Source organism: Bombyx mori, chromosome 8, assembly GCF_030269925.1.
Source record: "Bombyx mori chromosome 8, ASM3026992v2".
Lineage (NCBI taxonomy): Eukaryota > Metazoa > Arthropoda > Insecta > Lepidoptera > Bombycidae > Bombyx > Bombyx mori.
This window is the reverse complement of record NC_085114.1, coordinates 1,498,072-1,513,437: the sequence shown is the minus strand read 5'-3', so window position 1 is coordinate 1,513,437 and position 15,366 is coordinate 1,498,072. Positions and strand designations below refer to the sequence as shown.

The window sequence follows — 15,366 nt, the reverse complement described above, 5'->3', positions numbered from 1 at the left end:
ACACCCCAACATATCAAAGCAAAATATAAATTTGTATACCAAATAGTTTTAGTTCTGGTAGCGCAGTCTTAGAAGGCTGACCTCGCCCCCATGCGAGATGAATAGCTAGGGAGAAAGGGAGAGAGGACCGTAGTCTTATTGCGTGGGTATCATCCTATCCATCCTATATTTCGGCGATGAAGCAGTAATTTGTTTAGTTGAACAGCAGCTGAAAAGCCGCTATAAGACACGATGGACACTTCCGGGCAACCGCATTCATGTTGTTATGACCACGGGCTCCTTGTCTGCGCTCTGCCCCATGGTGGATCTTCCAAAAAAATGTTATTTCTACATTAATTGTTATAATACATGTCAGCGAATATGACCTTGTATAAATTGTAAATGGCAATTTGTAATTAAAATAATAGTTCACACAGCCTTTCAGTTACACTTAAATTATAAATGAAATTCGAAGTTATAAGTTAACCTTAAAACGCAAGAAGTCAATACGTCTTTAGCGTTTTATTCGTAACGGTTGTTTGTTATTAAAGTTGTTTGGGTAAACAAATAAAAAACACATCAGTATATCAGGTAAGGCATATTGCGGAAGATTGGAGCATTACTGTCATTTATATTGGCTAATATTCACTGATTAAGTAAGAGGTGTCCACGTATTTCAGTGAAATTTAAAATTGCGAATTTCTTTCATGCCGATCTCCTATCTGATTTATTTAGAGTACATGTGCTTAATTTTATTAGACGCGTCATGGCGAGTGATGTTCGGTTTCTTATACAAGTACACGAATGCCAATGGTTCGGCGGCTACGGCAGGGTGGGAGGAAATTCTCTTCTTTCGAATAGGTGTGAGTCATGGGACCCAGGGGACCAGCTGGAGGGTACCCCAGGGAAGACTCGCTCCGTACGTATTGCGGGTATTAGTGGTGGCTGGGGTTAGTGCATAGGTCTGGCCATTTAATTAAGAGCGAGAAAAAATGCCTTGCATCATACCTCAATACCAGAAAAAAAATTTCTAGAACTGGTACTCATAATTTCGTTCTAGACGCATCATGAAGGTGCTGGACAATGTAAACCACGCTGTAAAGGTGACTATGAATTGTTGCCGATTATACGGCCTCTTCGTTTCTGATGACCTCACTAAAAGACAATTGATCATAATGCGAGCGTTTTCTTTGATGTTGTATCTTTTTTTCGTTGGTAAGTATTTTGATAATTAAAAAAAGGAGGAAAATAACAGTATTTTAGACATCGTGGTCTAAATGATAAGATGTCCGGTGCATTCGTGTCGAGCGATGCAACGGTGTTCGAATCTCGCCGGCAGGTACCAATTTTTTCAATGTAATACGTACTTAACAAATGTTCACGATTAACTTCCACGGTCCTTCACCGTGGAAGTTAATCGTGGAAGTAACATCGTGTAATCAATATCAAACCCGCAAAATTATAGTTTGCGTAATTACTGATGGTAGGACGTCTTGTGAGTCCGCACGGGTAGGTACCACCACCCTGCCTATTTCTGCCGTGAAGCAGTAATGCGCTTTACGTTGTAGATGTCTATAGGCCCCGGTGACCACTCAACACCAGGTGGACCGTGGCTCGTCGACCAATCTAAGCAATAAAAAAAATACAAAAAAGTCCCTGCCGCCTAGGAAAATAGTCTATTGCCAAAACATAAACACTTATGGGACTGATAAATAGAAAATCCGCGTTGCGCATATCTCTGAGATCACCGAATCAATTTGAACATGAATTTCAACCAAACAATAACGTACAAATAAAATGTAATCAATTTGCGTACTTTTTTTGTAAACATAGCTACTTCTAATAGAACATGCCAGTATAAAAAAAACAGTAATAGATTTATTTGGACAGCAAAATATTTCTGTGACTTTTCTGGCCGAATTGAATATCAATCAAGTTTTCTTTAAATATTATTTACTAGCGACCCGCCCTCGCTTCGGAAACTGTAATTTATTATTGATTTCTCCACTATTTAATGGATGTTATTATACATATAGACCTTCCTCTTTAATCACTATCTATTAAAAAAAACCGCATCAAAATCCGTTGCGTAGTTTTAAAGATTTAAGCATACATAGGGACAGACAGATATAGGGACTTTGTTTTATACTATGTAGTGATAGCCAAACTTGAGTAATGACATACCGCCATGGATCTTGCCCTTTACTGACCCGGACGACGGTGTGCTTCACAAGCGTACGTACACTTTCAGCTATTGTTAATAACACTCAAATTTTTCACAGGGTTTTTCATCACTACCCAAAGTGCGCTTATCATAACAATGTGGGGTGATTTAAATCTAATGACCAACGTGGGACTCGTGCTTGGAACGCACCTTACACTGTCAGCAAAAGTATTTACATTACACTACAAAGAGAAAGAGATCACAAACGTTATTTACAAAAACGAAGTCAGATTAAGGGCTGAAACCAGAGAACAAGGAAAATATATTATATCCGAGTAAGTTGGAATTTTTAGCAGTCCGAGAGAGTGTTTTTAGTGCTTTGTTTTTCGGAGATTCGATGAGGTAATAAGGATGGACCACGATTAAAGAAAAACCTTTCGTAATGACATTTAATTACTATTATGCATAATGGCGAACAAGGTTTCGATTCTAATTCAATACTTAACATACAAAACTAACAGTGCTTTCGCCGATTATCACACTAAGATGAACGCGGAAAATGACATTACAAGTGGCTAAGCAAAAGTTTGGTGATGGACCTCTTAGTATTTGTAATTGTGACCCCTTTAAAGCGACATAGACAGTGAATTATATAAGAATGTTCAAAGCACACAGCCCCATGTAAACAATTGAGTTAACAATTTTTTTTTGGCCGGTAACGAGACCTCAAAGCCAATGTTTTCTTTTCATATTCTGTTATACTAACATGAAAAATTATATGAAGTGAAATGAGGTGAAGTTGATTAATTTGAGACTTAAATCAATTGGGATGAGATGGAATGAAATAAAGTCTCAGTAAAATGGTAGTTATTTAATGATACTTTCTCTTAGTTATTTAGGCTTAGTTTCTTTTTCCACATTTGTGCACTTTCACAGATGCTGAACAGTTGATAAACAACCCTTATTACAGATTGAAACCTGAAGAAACACTGCATTAACAAAATGAAACAAGTCAAACAACTTTGTTTCTCGCGTTCCCGCCAAAAAGTCCCGTGCTACGAATATGTTTTGATAACAATTAAGTTTTTTATTGCTTAGATGGGTGGACGAGCTCACAGCCCATCTGGAGTTAAGTGGTTACTGGAGCCCATAGACATCTACAATGTAAATGCCGCCATCCACCTAATAATTCTTAAGGTCTCAGTATAGTTACAACGGCTGCCCCACCCTTCAAACCTTCCGCGACCGTGCCGCATTTATTCTCGGCAGACTCTATCCCATGATCTGTAAGCGGAGTAAAATGTCCCTTCGGAACAAGGTAACAAACACTTTACAAAACTTGCATAAGGCCCGTCATGACTTACGCGAGTGTGGTGTTCGCTCACGCGGCCCGCACACACATAGTCACCTATGCGTCACGATAATCGCCTTATCGTTGCCGCCGCTGACTACTCCCCGAATCCTGATCATGCAGGATTCAGTCACCGTCGACGCCATAGACACGTCCCTACGGATCCATCAGATCCAATAACCTCTGCATTAGACATCTTCAGCTCTAACACTAGGAGCAGGCTTGGGGACCCCGGTAACCGTACTCGTCGAACTCGACAAAGAGGTCGACGTGCAACCTAACCCATGCAGCGGCCCGCTGAGTTTCTCGCCGGATCTTCTCAACAGGTCGCGATTCCGATCCCATAGTAGATTCATTCGCGAAGCAATTGCTCTTGAGTTGTTAGGTCTCCTTCGGAGACGCTCGGACTGTTGTTAGCAATTCCCACCCCTTCTGGCTGAGCCTTTGCTCGCCCACCTGTCCTGGTGAAACTGGAAAGGCCACCGGGCCACCAGTAATCATTCAATCTTAAAAAAAATCTTCAAACCGAAACCTTCAGCATAGTTACAATACAAGTTGAAATAATTGTTTTGAATTTGATTAGCTAATTACAAATTTCCTTTTTTTTTAAAGAATGAATCGAGAAACGACTTTGTTCATGAGATTGTTTATACCGTTTGGAATGGGTACCGTCACCGCTTGGCTCCTGTGCACACCAAAAGGAGAACTGTACACACCTGCTTGGTAATGTTCATTTATGGAAATAAAATTTTTAAAACCTATCCGTCGGTGTTCGATGGATGTGAGATTCCGCCCTAAACGATCTACTGCAATTGCTTTCTCATCATCCGCCTCGTTATAATAAATTCTTCAACACTTCCATAAATTATAAAAAACACTAGATTCTTGTCTGACATAGCTTTACACCTGGACATGCTACCACTGAATTTCTCGCCGCATCTCCTCAGCGGGTCGCGATTCCGATCCGGTAGTAGAGTCATTCGCGAAGCTGCTGCTCTTGAATTGTTAGGTGTCCTTCGGAGGCGCTCGGGTAGCTGTTAGCAAATCCCACCCCTCCTGGCTGAGCCCTTGCTCGCCCGTCTCTGTCCTGGTAAAACTGGAAAGGCCTCCGGGCCACTAAGAATCCTTCAATTATAAAAAATAGTTCCGGACATATTGTGCGCAGAAAACATGAATATCGATAAATATTGAAAAACAATATTTATTTTGTGCGTACGTTTTTGTGCTAGCATATCTTTTAGTCGTTTATATTTAACTTCGTAGGGCTATTTATATTATTTTTCCGAGAATGAAGTATCGCTTCGTTTTGTTGAGGACTTCCATCATTTTTGACGCCAACTTAGCTTTGCTCTTCGAATGACTCGGATATTGGACGTCAGTCAAAACCTCGACTTCAACAATACCAATACTCATGAAAGATTGCCTAGGTACTTCTTGTAGTTTGTCTTCGGCACCATGACGAACGGATCCTTCTTCGCAGTATACGCCTGTGTCTTCAATGAGTTAGACTGAACTAAAAATTAACCCCCATTCGAAGACCCACATCGAAGTTTTCTCCATTTCAAACAAAAGTTTTTATTGTATTTCCTGCACCTCGCTCCGTGAGAAACACTCTTAATTATTCATGTACTCACTTTTTTCTAAATTGATTTTAGGTATCCATGCAACACTACGAAATCACCTGCACATGAAATCATTCTCGCTCATCAGGTCAGTACTCCCCTTGAATATTTCTAATTGATTTTTTTACAAGTAAGAAGCTTTTTCAGGATTCGTAAAGAATACAATTCATTTCTTACATATTGCATTGATAATTATAAGTTCACGGCAAATAACAGCTGAGGAGCTACAGGTACAGGACGACATCTGAGCCCGGGTGAGGGGGGTTACCAAAACTCTAAGTATTTCTGCCATTAAACGGTATTGCATTTCGGTTTGAAGGGCTGCCCGTAAAAACTGAGATTTTAGAAACGAACTCGTGTTTCAAGGTGGGTGGCGGCATTTACGTTAGAATTGTCTATGCTCCGACAACCACTTATCACCAGGTGGGCCGTGAACTTGTCCACCTACCTACCTAAGCAATAAAAATACTTAATGTAACAATACATCACATCTGTTATTTATCAAGGGTATAGCGGTTATTTTGACAGCAACTTTGGAAATAGCCATTGTCTTATTAATGACGTCGATAGTCGCTGTTTGTCGCTGCAGACTGAAGTTGGTGGGATTAAGCTTTGAAACGATCTGTGATGATTTACCGAGTAATATCATGGTATGTATGTATGTATGTATAATTATTACTTGTGTAGTTTCGCCGACGTGAAATAATACCACGAACTACAATCTTAATACTTAATTATAAAAATAACATACAAAAATACACAAGTTAATAGCGAAGCAGCCAGCGAAGGTCTAACCCGAACTCATCCGAACAAAAGCACTGGCGAGTACCGTCGAAAATTCTAGCCCGATGCGCAGGGCCGCACTCAGCGCAGGGCCGCACTCTGCGCAGGGCCGCACTCAGCGCAGAGCCATCGTACTCAGTGCAGGGCCGCACTCAGCGCAGGGCCGCACTCAGCGCAGGGCCGCACTCAGCGCAGGGCCGCACTCAGCGCAGGGCCGCACTCAGCGCAGGGCCGCACTCAGCGCAGAGCCGTCGTACTCAGCGTAGAGCCGTCGTACTCAGCGCAGAGCCGTCGTACTCAGCGCAGGGCCGTCGTACTCAGCGTAGGGCCGCACTCAGCGCAAGGCTGCACTCGGGCTCGCCGTTCACCACACTTGCACATATTCGGAATGAGCTAGGTATTATCGGTGCTGGCAGCATAATACTGTTACGCACTGCGATTCGGGATAAATAAACAGAACGATGTGAGTTAAAAATTGTTTGTAATATTTTATTATGTTTAAATTAGAAAAATAATTTCTCTACCTTACTAGTTGTAGAGGTATTGTGAGCCGGTAGGTTCCACCTGCCTATATCTGACGTGAAGTGGTAGTGGAACTCATTAGTTTGCGGGTTGTATACAACCGTTGTATACAACACAAACTTCGATCTCATGTCGCAAGGTGGGTGACGTGTCCACCAGAAAGACCGCGACTTCGAACCTAAATGTATACAAGTTGGGTTATAAAAAAAATCCTAAGAATTTAGTTCGACGTATACAGAATGGTAATTTTCAGGCAAACATACATATTTCAAAATGAAAACTTTACAATTTTTTAATTTTAGAACTTTTTTAGTACTGTTTTTTTTTATTACCCATGATGGAAAGTGGTTACCGTCGCCCATGGTCTTCAGCGATGCCAGGGCAGAGCGAAGCCCCTGCCTACATTAGTGTACAAGTGGTATTGTAAATGCCCGAATATTTCAGAATAAACTCACAGCGGATGAACAGGTAATCGTAGCAAAACGCGTCCGCGAGAACGTTATCGAACACCAGGCCGTATTGGAATGTATTAATGACATACAGGATTGTTTTTCGTCTGCAATGCTAGTTCATATTGCGATTTCAACAATGATCATCTGTGCAACGGCGTACCAGTTGGCTGTGGTGAGCTCTAATGACTCTTAATACGATGGAATAAGTCGGCCGTATCCATGTGGTTTATTATTATTGATATATGATTTGACGAACGACTTTTACTGTAGGTATACCCTAAAGCGGCCACCTACCAGATGGATCGACGACCTGGTGAATAAAAAAAATAATAAAACGGTGGGTCACGTTGGATGCAGGTGACAACGGACCGGCCGCACTAGACATCAGTTGGAAAGACCTATGTTCAGCTGTGGATAGTAGACAGGCTGAGATGATGATGATGATACCGCAAAGCAACGCGAGCTCTTTATTTAAAACAAATAATTTCACTACCAAAGTTTCCCAATTATAAAAGTCCGTAAATGATACATGTTTACTCCTACGATACACTATTCCAAGTCTGTGGAAGAGTTGAGCTACTAGGGGCTACTACCAAAGGATTCCTGAAACGAACTTTTAATATCTACAGATAGTCTATATGGGTACATTGGAAATGAACACATTTTTTCTTATCTCTGGTCGAAACATATTAGTATCCATAGGATGTGACGGTCGTCATTTAAAATATCCCACAGGAAAAATCATTGGACCTTACACAGCGAATGACTATGGCGTCCTTTCTTGGCGGAATGTCTACTGAGATCTTCTTGTTCTGCTACCAAGGGGGACACCTGTCGATCGACGTATGTGTAATTTGACTGTTTTAAATATTTGTTACAATATATATAAAAAATATTACGACCTTAAGAGGCTCGATAAATAAGGCCAACATTTGCTTGACACTTCGATAGAATTCTTTGTGTCAAGATATTTACCAAGGGAGGCGTCCGGGCAAGCACACACGCCGCCTCGATGAATTTTGTGCAGTATCCTGAGAGAAATAGCTCACTGAATTTTTCGCCGGATCTTGTCAGTGGATCGCGATTTCATTCCGGTGGTAGATTCAGCTAAGAGCTGCTCTTGCTAGGTCTAGGAGCTTGCCTAGGCGTCTGGGACAGCTTAGTTTCTTGGGCAGTTAGCATAACCTCACACTGTGCATTTGGGATTAGCAGGCGCACGGCGTATGTCGGATTTGACGATCTTGTGAGACAGGGCGCGGCACCATACCGGTGTCCCATGCTCCGCACAATCCCCACGTAGAGATAGCGCACCCTCTTGTCAGGCTTTCCGACCTTAGTCAAGAGCCAGCTCATGAGAGGCGCTACGGGAAGAGCGCAGAAACTATTTCCCGCAACTGTCGAAGTTGGAGTTGCTCGGTCTCGCGGGGCGCCAACGGCGGCAATTTCTTGATCGTTTTATACGGTCGCCCTCAGGAATCTTGGTCGAATGCCTCCAGAAGTATCTGCTCTGAGATTAGACCTCGCTGATGACCAGACTCAGCACCTCCTGCTTTTGACGGCAATCATGTTTTCAACCCTTTCTGCAAATTTCTGGATACCCACGTTTCTTCTAAATCTTTACAATACGCCCGTAGAACCTACGTACTCACATAAAAAAAAAACAGGTTTATGTCAATGTCAAAAGATGACACTTTTTTTTGTTTTTAAACAAACAACGTATTTTTTGGATACCCACATTAAAAATTTTCAAGAAACTAGTGAGTAATACACCTAGACAGTATCTAGAAATTGTACAACGCCCATGAACCGTGCGGTCATTCCGATAGAGGCACCCGTCACGCGCGGACGTGCTCATCGACCACTCGATCGCCCGGCCTTTGTTCGCCCGGCTTTTGTTAGCCCGGCCATTGTTCGCGCGGCCTGTGTTCGTGGTACATCTGCCGACTAAGTGCTCTTCCTGGAAGTTTTTATTTGTTTTGTTTCCTTTTGTTATTTCTGTGTTCGTGGTACATCTGCCGACAAACTGTCTTCCTGGAAGTGTTTAATTGTTTTGTTTCTTTTTGTTATTTCCGTTTTGTTGTGATTTTTCTTTGTCCTGCAGTAATCGTGCCGCATCGCCACCTGTGTTCAATAGAACCGCTCAGGTCCGAGAAGTTGGGGCCTCGCCGCAAGGCGAGTGTTTTCTAAGACCCAGGGTAGCCCCACCTGGGCACGTAGACATCATGGACGCTGTATTTGCGGAATTTCTCCGGCTTCGCTACCCAAAGCTCACTTCCGAGTTTCAGGCCTTCAAGGCCGATCACACTGCGAGCCCTCTCGTGGACTCCACCGAGCTCGCTGCTCCTGCGTCGCCTGTACCTGCGTGCAAAGCTTCTGCATCGAGCACCGCAGCCTCTGTCGTGCCTGCCGTTCCCGCGTCGCCTATACTGGCGAGTAAAACTGCTGCGTCGTCCGCCGTGGTCACCGTTCCAGCAGCGCGATCATCCGCGGCCTCCGTCGCGCCGTCCAAAACACCTACTCGTAGGTCACCTGCGCCCGCCTCCTCGTCCTCCGACTCTGACTCGGAGATGGAGGTCGACCTCGCTCCCGCCTCATCGACGGATGGATTCACCCTGGTGCAAAAGGGTAAGAAGCGTGCCGCGGAGTCTCGAGCTCCCGCGGCCGCTAAAATTAGCAAAGCCGCGAACGCGTCGCGCCCCCGCCCTCAGACTCCCGTTGCGCCTCCAGCCCGTGCCACTCCGTCGCCGCGTCCGGTGGCACAAAATAAAGCCCAGACCCCTCCCCCGGTAATCCTTCAAGAGAAGGCAGCTTGGGAACGAGTTTCCCTGGCCCTTAAGGCCAAAAATATCAATTTTACGAATGCCCGTAACCTCGCGAACGGCATTCAAATTAAGGTTCGAACATCCGACGACCATAGGGCCCTCTCTTCTTACCTCCGTAAGGAGCGTATAAGTTTCCACACATATACGCTCCAGGAGGAGCGCGAACTCCGTGCCGTTATACGTGGCATCCCTAAAGAGTTGGATGCCGAGCTCGTCAAGGCCGACCTTCTCGAACAAGGCCTACCGGTTAACTCCGTACACCGCATGCACACAGGCCGCGGAAGGGAGCCATATAATATGGTTCTCGTCGCCCTCCAGCCTACCCCCGAGGGTAAGCAAATATTCAACATCCGAACGGTCTGTAGCCTTTCCGGAATCGCAGTCGAAACCCCACACAAGAAAGGCACACCTAGCCAGTGCCATAACTGCCAATTATACGGGCATTCTTCCCGTAACTGTCACGCGCGCCCCCGATGCGTCAAATGCTTAGGCGATCACGCCACGGCCCTATGCACTCGCGATCAAAAAACCGCGACAGAACCGCCTAGCTGCGTCCTGTGTCGAACACAGGGTCACCCCGCAAATTACCGCGGATGCCCCCGAGCCCCGAAAATAAATCGCCGCGTCGCCCGCCAAAACCGCCTCCGAGCTTCCGGCCCAGACATCAAAGCCTCGGCACCCTCTGTGTCGCAGGCTAAGCCAGCGTTCGTTCCGGCGCCGGTGCCCAGTGTCTCGGCCTGGGCGAAACCGCTGCCGTACATGAACACGGCTACAACTCCCTCCTCCGCGATTCGTCCCGCCCCCGCGACTCGTCCCTCTCCCGCGACTTGCCCTCCGACCGCGTCCGACAATCTCGCTTTAGCGATCGACTTCTTTCAGTCGATCAACTTTGAGCGCGTTAACGCTTTGGGCGACGCCATTCGCTCTGCCTCCACTGCACAACACTTTATCGCCGTTGTGCAAGAATACGCCGACGTATACGCGTCATTAAATACGTACGTCCTCCCCTCACTCCGCCGGTAATTAATGGCGTATATAAGTAGAATAAAGCCCCTATCCGTAACGATAGGATTTTTTAACGCTTACGGTCTCGCAAATCAGCGTGATCAGGTTTCTGACTTTTTGCGTGACCATCAAATTGATATCTTTTTAGTGCAGGAGACCCTACTTAAGCCCGCGCGCCGTGACCCTAAAATCGCGAACTATAACATGGTCAGGAACGACAGGCTCTCTGCTCGTGGTGGTGGTACCGTCATTTACTATAGAAGAGCCCTGCATTGCGTCCCACTCGATCCTCCCGCGCTCGCTAATATCGAAGCATCAGTGTGCCGAATCTCACTGACGGGACACGCGCCGATCGTTATCGCGTCCGTTTATCTTCCACCGGATAAGATCGTTCTAAGCAGTGATATCGAGGCGCTGCTCGGTATGGGGAGCTCTGTCATTCTGGCGGGCGACCTAAATTGTAAACACATCAGGTGGAACTCACACACCACAACCCCGAACGGCAGGCGGCTTGACGCGTTAGTCGATAATCTCGCCTTCGATATCGTCGCTCCGCTAATCCCGACTCACTACCCGCTAAATATCGCGCATCGCCCGGATATACTCGACATAGCGTTATTAAAAAACGTAACTCTGAGCTTACACTCGATCGAAGTAGTTTCAGAGTTAGATTCAGACCACCGTCCTGTCGTTATGAAGCTCGGTCGCGCTCCCGATTCCGTTCCCGTCACGAGGACTGTGGTGGATTGGCACACGCTGGGCATCAGCCTGGCTGAATCTGATCCACCATCGCTACCGTTTAGCCCGGACTCTACCCCGTCTCCTCAGGATACCGCTGAAGCCATAGACATCTTAACGTCACACATCACCTCGACATTAGATAGGTCATCGAAACAAGTTGTAGCGGAGGACTTCCTTCACCGCTTCAAATTGTCCGACGATATTAGGGAACTCCTTAGAGCTAAGAACGCCTCGATACGCGCCTACGACAGGTATCCTACCGCGGAAAATCGTATTCGAATGCGTGCCCTACAACGCGACGTAAAGTCTCGCATCGCCGAAGTCCGAGATGCCAGATGGTCTGATTTATTAGAAGGACTCGCGCCCTCCCAAAGGTCTTACTACCGCTTAGCTCGTACTCTCAAATCGGATACGGTAGTAACTATGCCCCCCCTCGTAGGCCCCTCAGGCCGACTCACGGCGTTCGATGATGACGAAAAAGCAGAGCTGCTGGCCGATACATTGCAAACCCAGTGCACGCCCAGCACTCAATCCGTGGACCCTGTGCATGTAGAATTAGTAGACAGTGAGGTAGAACGCAGAGCCTCCTTGCCACCCTCTGATGTGTTACCACCCGTCACCCCGATGGAAGTTAAAGACTTGATCAAAGACCTACGTCCTCGCAAGGCTCCCGGTTCCGACGGTATATCCAACCGCGTTATTAAACTTCTACCCGTCCAACTCATCGTGATGTTGGCATCTATTTTCAATGCCGCTATGGCGAACTGTATCTTTCCCGCGGTGTGGAAAGAAGCGGACGTTATCGGCATACATAAACCCGGTAAACCAAAAAATCATCCGACGAGCTACCGCCCGATTAGCCTCCTCATGTCTCTAGGCAAACTGTATGAGCGTCTGCTCTACAAACGCCTCAGAGACTTCGTCTCATCCAAGGGCATTCTCATCGATGAACAATTCGGATTCCGTACAAATCACTCATGCGTTCAACAGGTGCACCGCCTCACGGAGCACATTCTTGTGGGGCTTAATCGACCAAAACCGTTATACACGGGAGCTCTCTTCTTCGACGTCGCAAAAGCGTTCGACAAAGTCTGGCACAACGGTTTGATTTTCAAACTATTCAACATGGGTGTGCCGGATAGTCTCGTGCTCATCATACGGGACTTCTTGTCGAACCGCTCTTTTCGATATCGAGTCGAGGGAACCCGCTCCTCCCCACGACCTCTCACAGCTGGAGTCCCGCAAGGCTCTGTCCTCTCACCCCTCCTATTTAGCTTATTCGTTAACGATATTCCCCGGTCGCCGCCGACCCATTTAGCTTTATTCGCCGACGACACGACTGTTTACTATTCCAGTAGAAACAAGTCCCTAATCGCGAAGAAGCTTCAGAGCGCAGCCCTAGCCCTAGGACAGTGGTTCCGAAAATGGCGCATAGACATCAACCCAGCGAAAAGTACTGCGGTGCTCTTTCATAGGGGAAGCTCCACACGGATTTCCTCCCGTATTAGGAGGAGGAATCTCACACCCCCGATTACTCTCTTTAGTCAATCCATACCCTGGGCCAGGAAGGTCAAGTACCTGGGCGTTACCCTGGATGCATCGATGACATTCCGCCCGCATATAAAATCAGTCCGTGACCGTGCCGCGTTTATTCTCGGTAGACTCTACCCCATGATTTGTAAGCGGAGTAAAATGTCCCTTCGGAACAAGGTGACACTTTACAAAACTTGCATAAGGCCCGTCATGACTTACGCGAGTGTGGTGTTCGCTCACGCGGCCCGCACGCACATAGACACCCTTCAATCTCTACAATCCCGCTTTTGCAGGTTAGCCGTCGGAGCTCCGTGGTTCGTGAGGAACGTTGACCTACACGACGACCTGGGCCTCGAATCTATACAGAAATACATGAAGTCAGCGTCGGAACGGTACTTCGATAAGGCTATGCGTCATGATAATCGCCTTATCGTAGCCGCCGCTGACTACTCCCCGAATCCTGATCATGCAGGAGCCAGTCACCGTCGACGCCCTAGACACGTCCTTACGGATCCATCAGATCCAATAACCTTCGCACTAGACGCCTTCAGCTCTAGGAGCAGGCTTAGGGACCTCGGTAACCGTACTCGTCGAACTCGACAAAGAGTTCGCCGTGCAACCTAACCCATGAATCAGCTCGCTGAGTTTCTCGCCGGATCTTCTCAGCGGGTCGCGATTCCGATCCGGTAGTAGATTCATTCGCGAAGCAGCTGCTCTTGAGCTGTTAGGTCTCCTTCGGAGGCGCTCTGGTAGCTGTTAGCAAATCCCACCCCTCCTGGCTGAGCCTTTGCTCGCCCACCTGTCCTGGTGAAACTGGAAAGGCCTCCGGGCCACCAGTAATCCTTCAATCATAAAAAAAAAAAAAAAAAAAAAAAAAAAAGAACCGTGCGAATTCTAACGTGTCACAATGTACGAACATTCTTTTCGAAATGTTCCGTGAAGAGAACTTAAATTACATCATCAGCGAAATTCTTGTCCAAAATAACTTTCAATTAATGTCATGTTCCGGTGATTAGGTGAACAGTCTTATTAAGTTTTGCGTTATGCTAGTTTGCTGAAGCACTAATGATTTTGTTGACTCGTTTTAAGTTGTTATTTACACTAATAATAAGGGAAATATTATTTACGTCCATTACAGAGTATGGAGGTGGCAACAGCAGTGTATAGTTGTCCTTGGTACACGTTCCCCACATCGCTCAAACGGTCACTGCTGGTGATCATGATACGCGCCCAGCAGCCGGCTTTACTCACAGCTGGAGGCTTCGCGCCCCTTTTGCTAGATACTTTTGTTTCGGTAAGTTAAATTCCAATCTCGTTAGTGTTTTTGTGCAAGATGACGAATAACTGCCTCATTTTTTGTATTCCAATGAAATCTCTTTAATCTGCATACCCTGACAGATGAGCAAGTCTCGACTCTCTCGACTACGACAATTGTCAGTAAAGAACGCAAGATATATTTTTTTCTACCTATGCTGATAGCCTTGAGAGGCTATTTCAGGTTCACCCTAACGTGTAGGTGAGCTCACGGGGCTCAAATCGGAGTGGTGCTAACACTGGCCCTAGCCAGAGCAGTGCTTCGCAGAATCTACCACCCGGATCGGAAACGCGGCCCACTGAGAAGATACGGCGAGAAACGAGGTCAGCCCACTGAGGCTGTGTCTATGAGTTAATTCGCTCGTCGAGCCCTTCGTCGCAAGCGACGGGTTCGACGAGGACGGTGACCGGTGCTTGTTGTACCTTAAAGCACCGTTAATGGATCGGGAGGATCGTGTTTTGGGCGACGTCGACGGTTTACCATTCGGTCTACAGGATCGGGTATGTAGTTTCCAGCGGCCACGACAAGAGGGTCCTCATGTCGTGCCGCCTTCTCAAAGTGCGCATGATACGTAAAATTGTATTTGCAATATATAATATGACGGTGGACAGTAATATAAATAAGTACAAATACAGACTTCAACCGTGAACACGCTATATAAAATGAAGGCATTCATGAAACGCCCGGGCGAATTCCAAATAAGTAATATAAAAATGAATTAACCCAATTGACTGATACTTTTTAATAGCTTATAAAAGTTCAATAAAGAACCGAGCCAACCAAAGCCCACTGAGTTTCTCGCCGGATCTTCTCAGTGGTTCGCGTTTCCGACCCGGTGGTAGATTCTGCCAAGCACTGCTTTTGCTAGGGCCAGTGTTAACAGCACTCCCGGTTTGAGCCCCGTGAGCTCACCTACACGTCAAGGAAAAGTTGAAATAGCCTCTCAAAGCTATCAGCATAGGGAAGAAAAAAAAACAAAAAAAAATGTTCAGTAATAAGGAATTCTTGAGCAATTTCATTTCATGATAGGCAAAGGGTAAATAAGAATAATGACGTCATTATTCAAAGCTACCATCA

The 15,366-nt window shown here is 46.0% G+C and overlaps 1 protein-coding gene across 3 annotated transcripts in view; it reads left to right on the top strand.

The window, feature by feature from the left end:
- Nucleotides 1-504: 504 nt before the first annotated feature.
- Nucleotides 505-15,366, top strand: part of Or-45 (olfactory receptor 45) — a 16,898-nt gene continuing 2,036 nt past the window's right edge. Inside the window, exons 1-8 of one of the 3 annotated variants that reach the window (XM_062669508.1) lie at nt 505-570; nt 1,040-1,194; nt 2,262-2,478; nt 5,150-5,204; nt 5,623-5,766; nt 6,866-7,045; nt 7,609-7,716; nt 14,113-14,268. In XM_062669508.1, coding sequence (XP_062525492.1) covers nt 1,047-1,194; nt 2,262-2,478; nt 5,150-5,204; nt 5,623-5,766; nt 6,866-7,045; nt 7,609-7,716; nt 14,113-14,268 — 1,008 coding nt within the window. In that variant the 5' untranslated portion in view covers nt 505-570; nt 1,040-1,046. Of the gene's footprint in view, nt 571-1,039; nt 1,195-2,261; nt 2,479-4,106; nt 4,218-5,149; nt 5,205-5,622; nt 5,767-6,865; nt 7,046-7,608; nt 7,717-14,112; nt 14,278-15,366 lie in introns of those variants that run through there. The other 2 variants (NM_001111328.1, XM_062669509.1) reach the window with 2 other exon arrangements.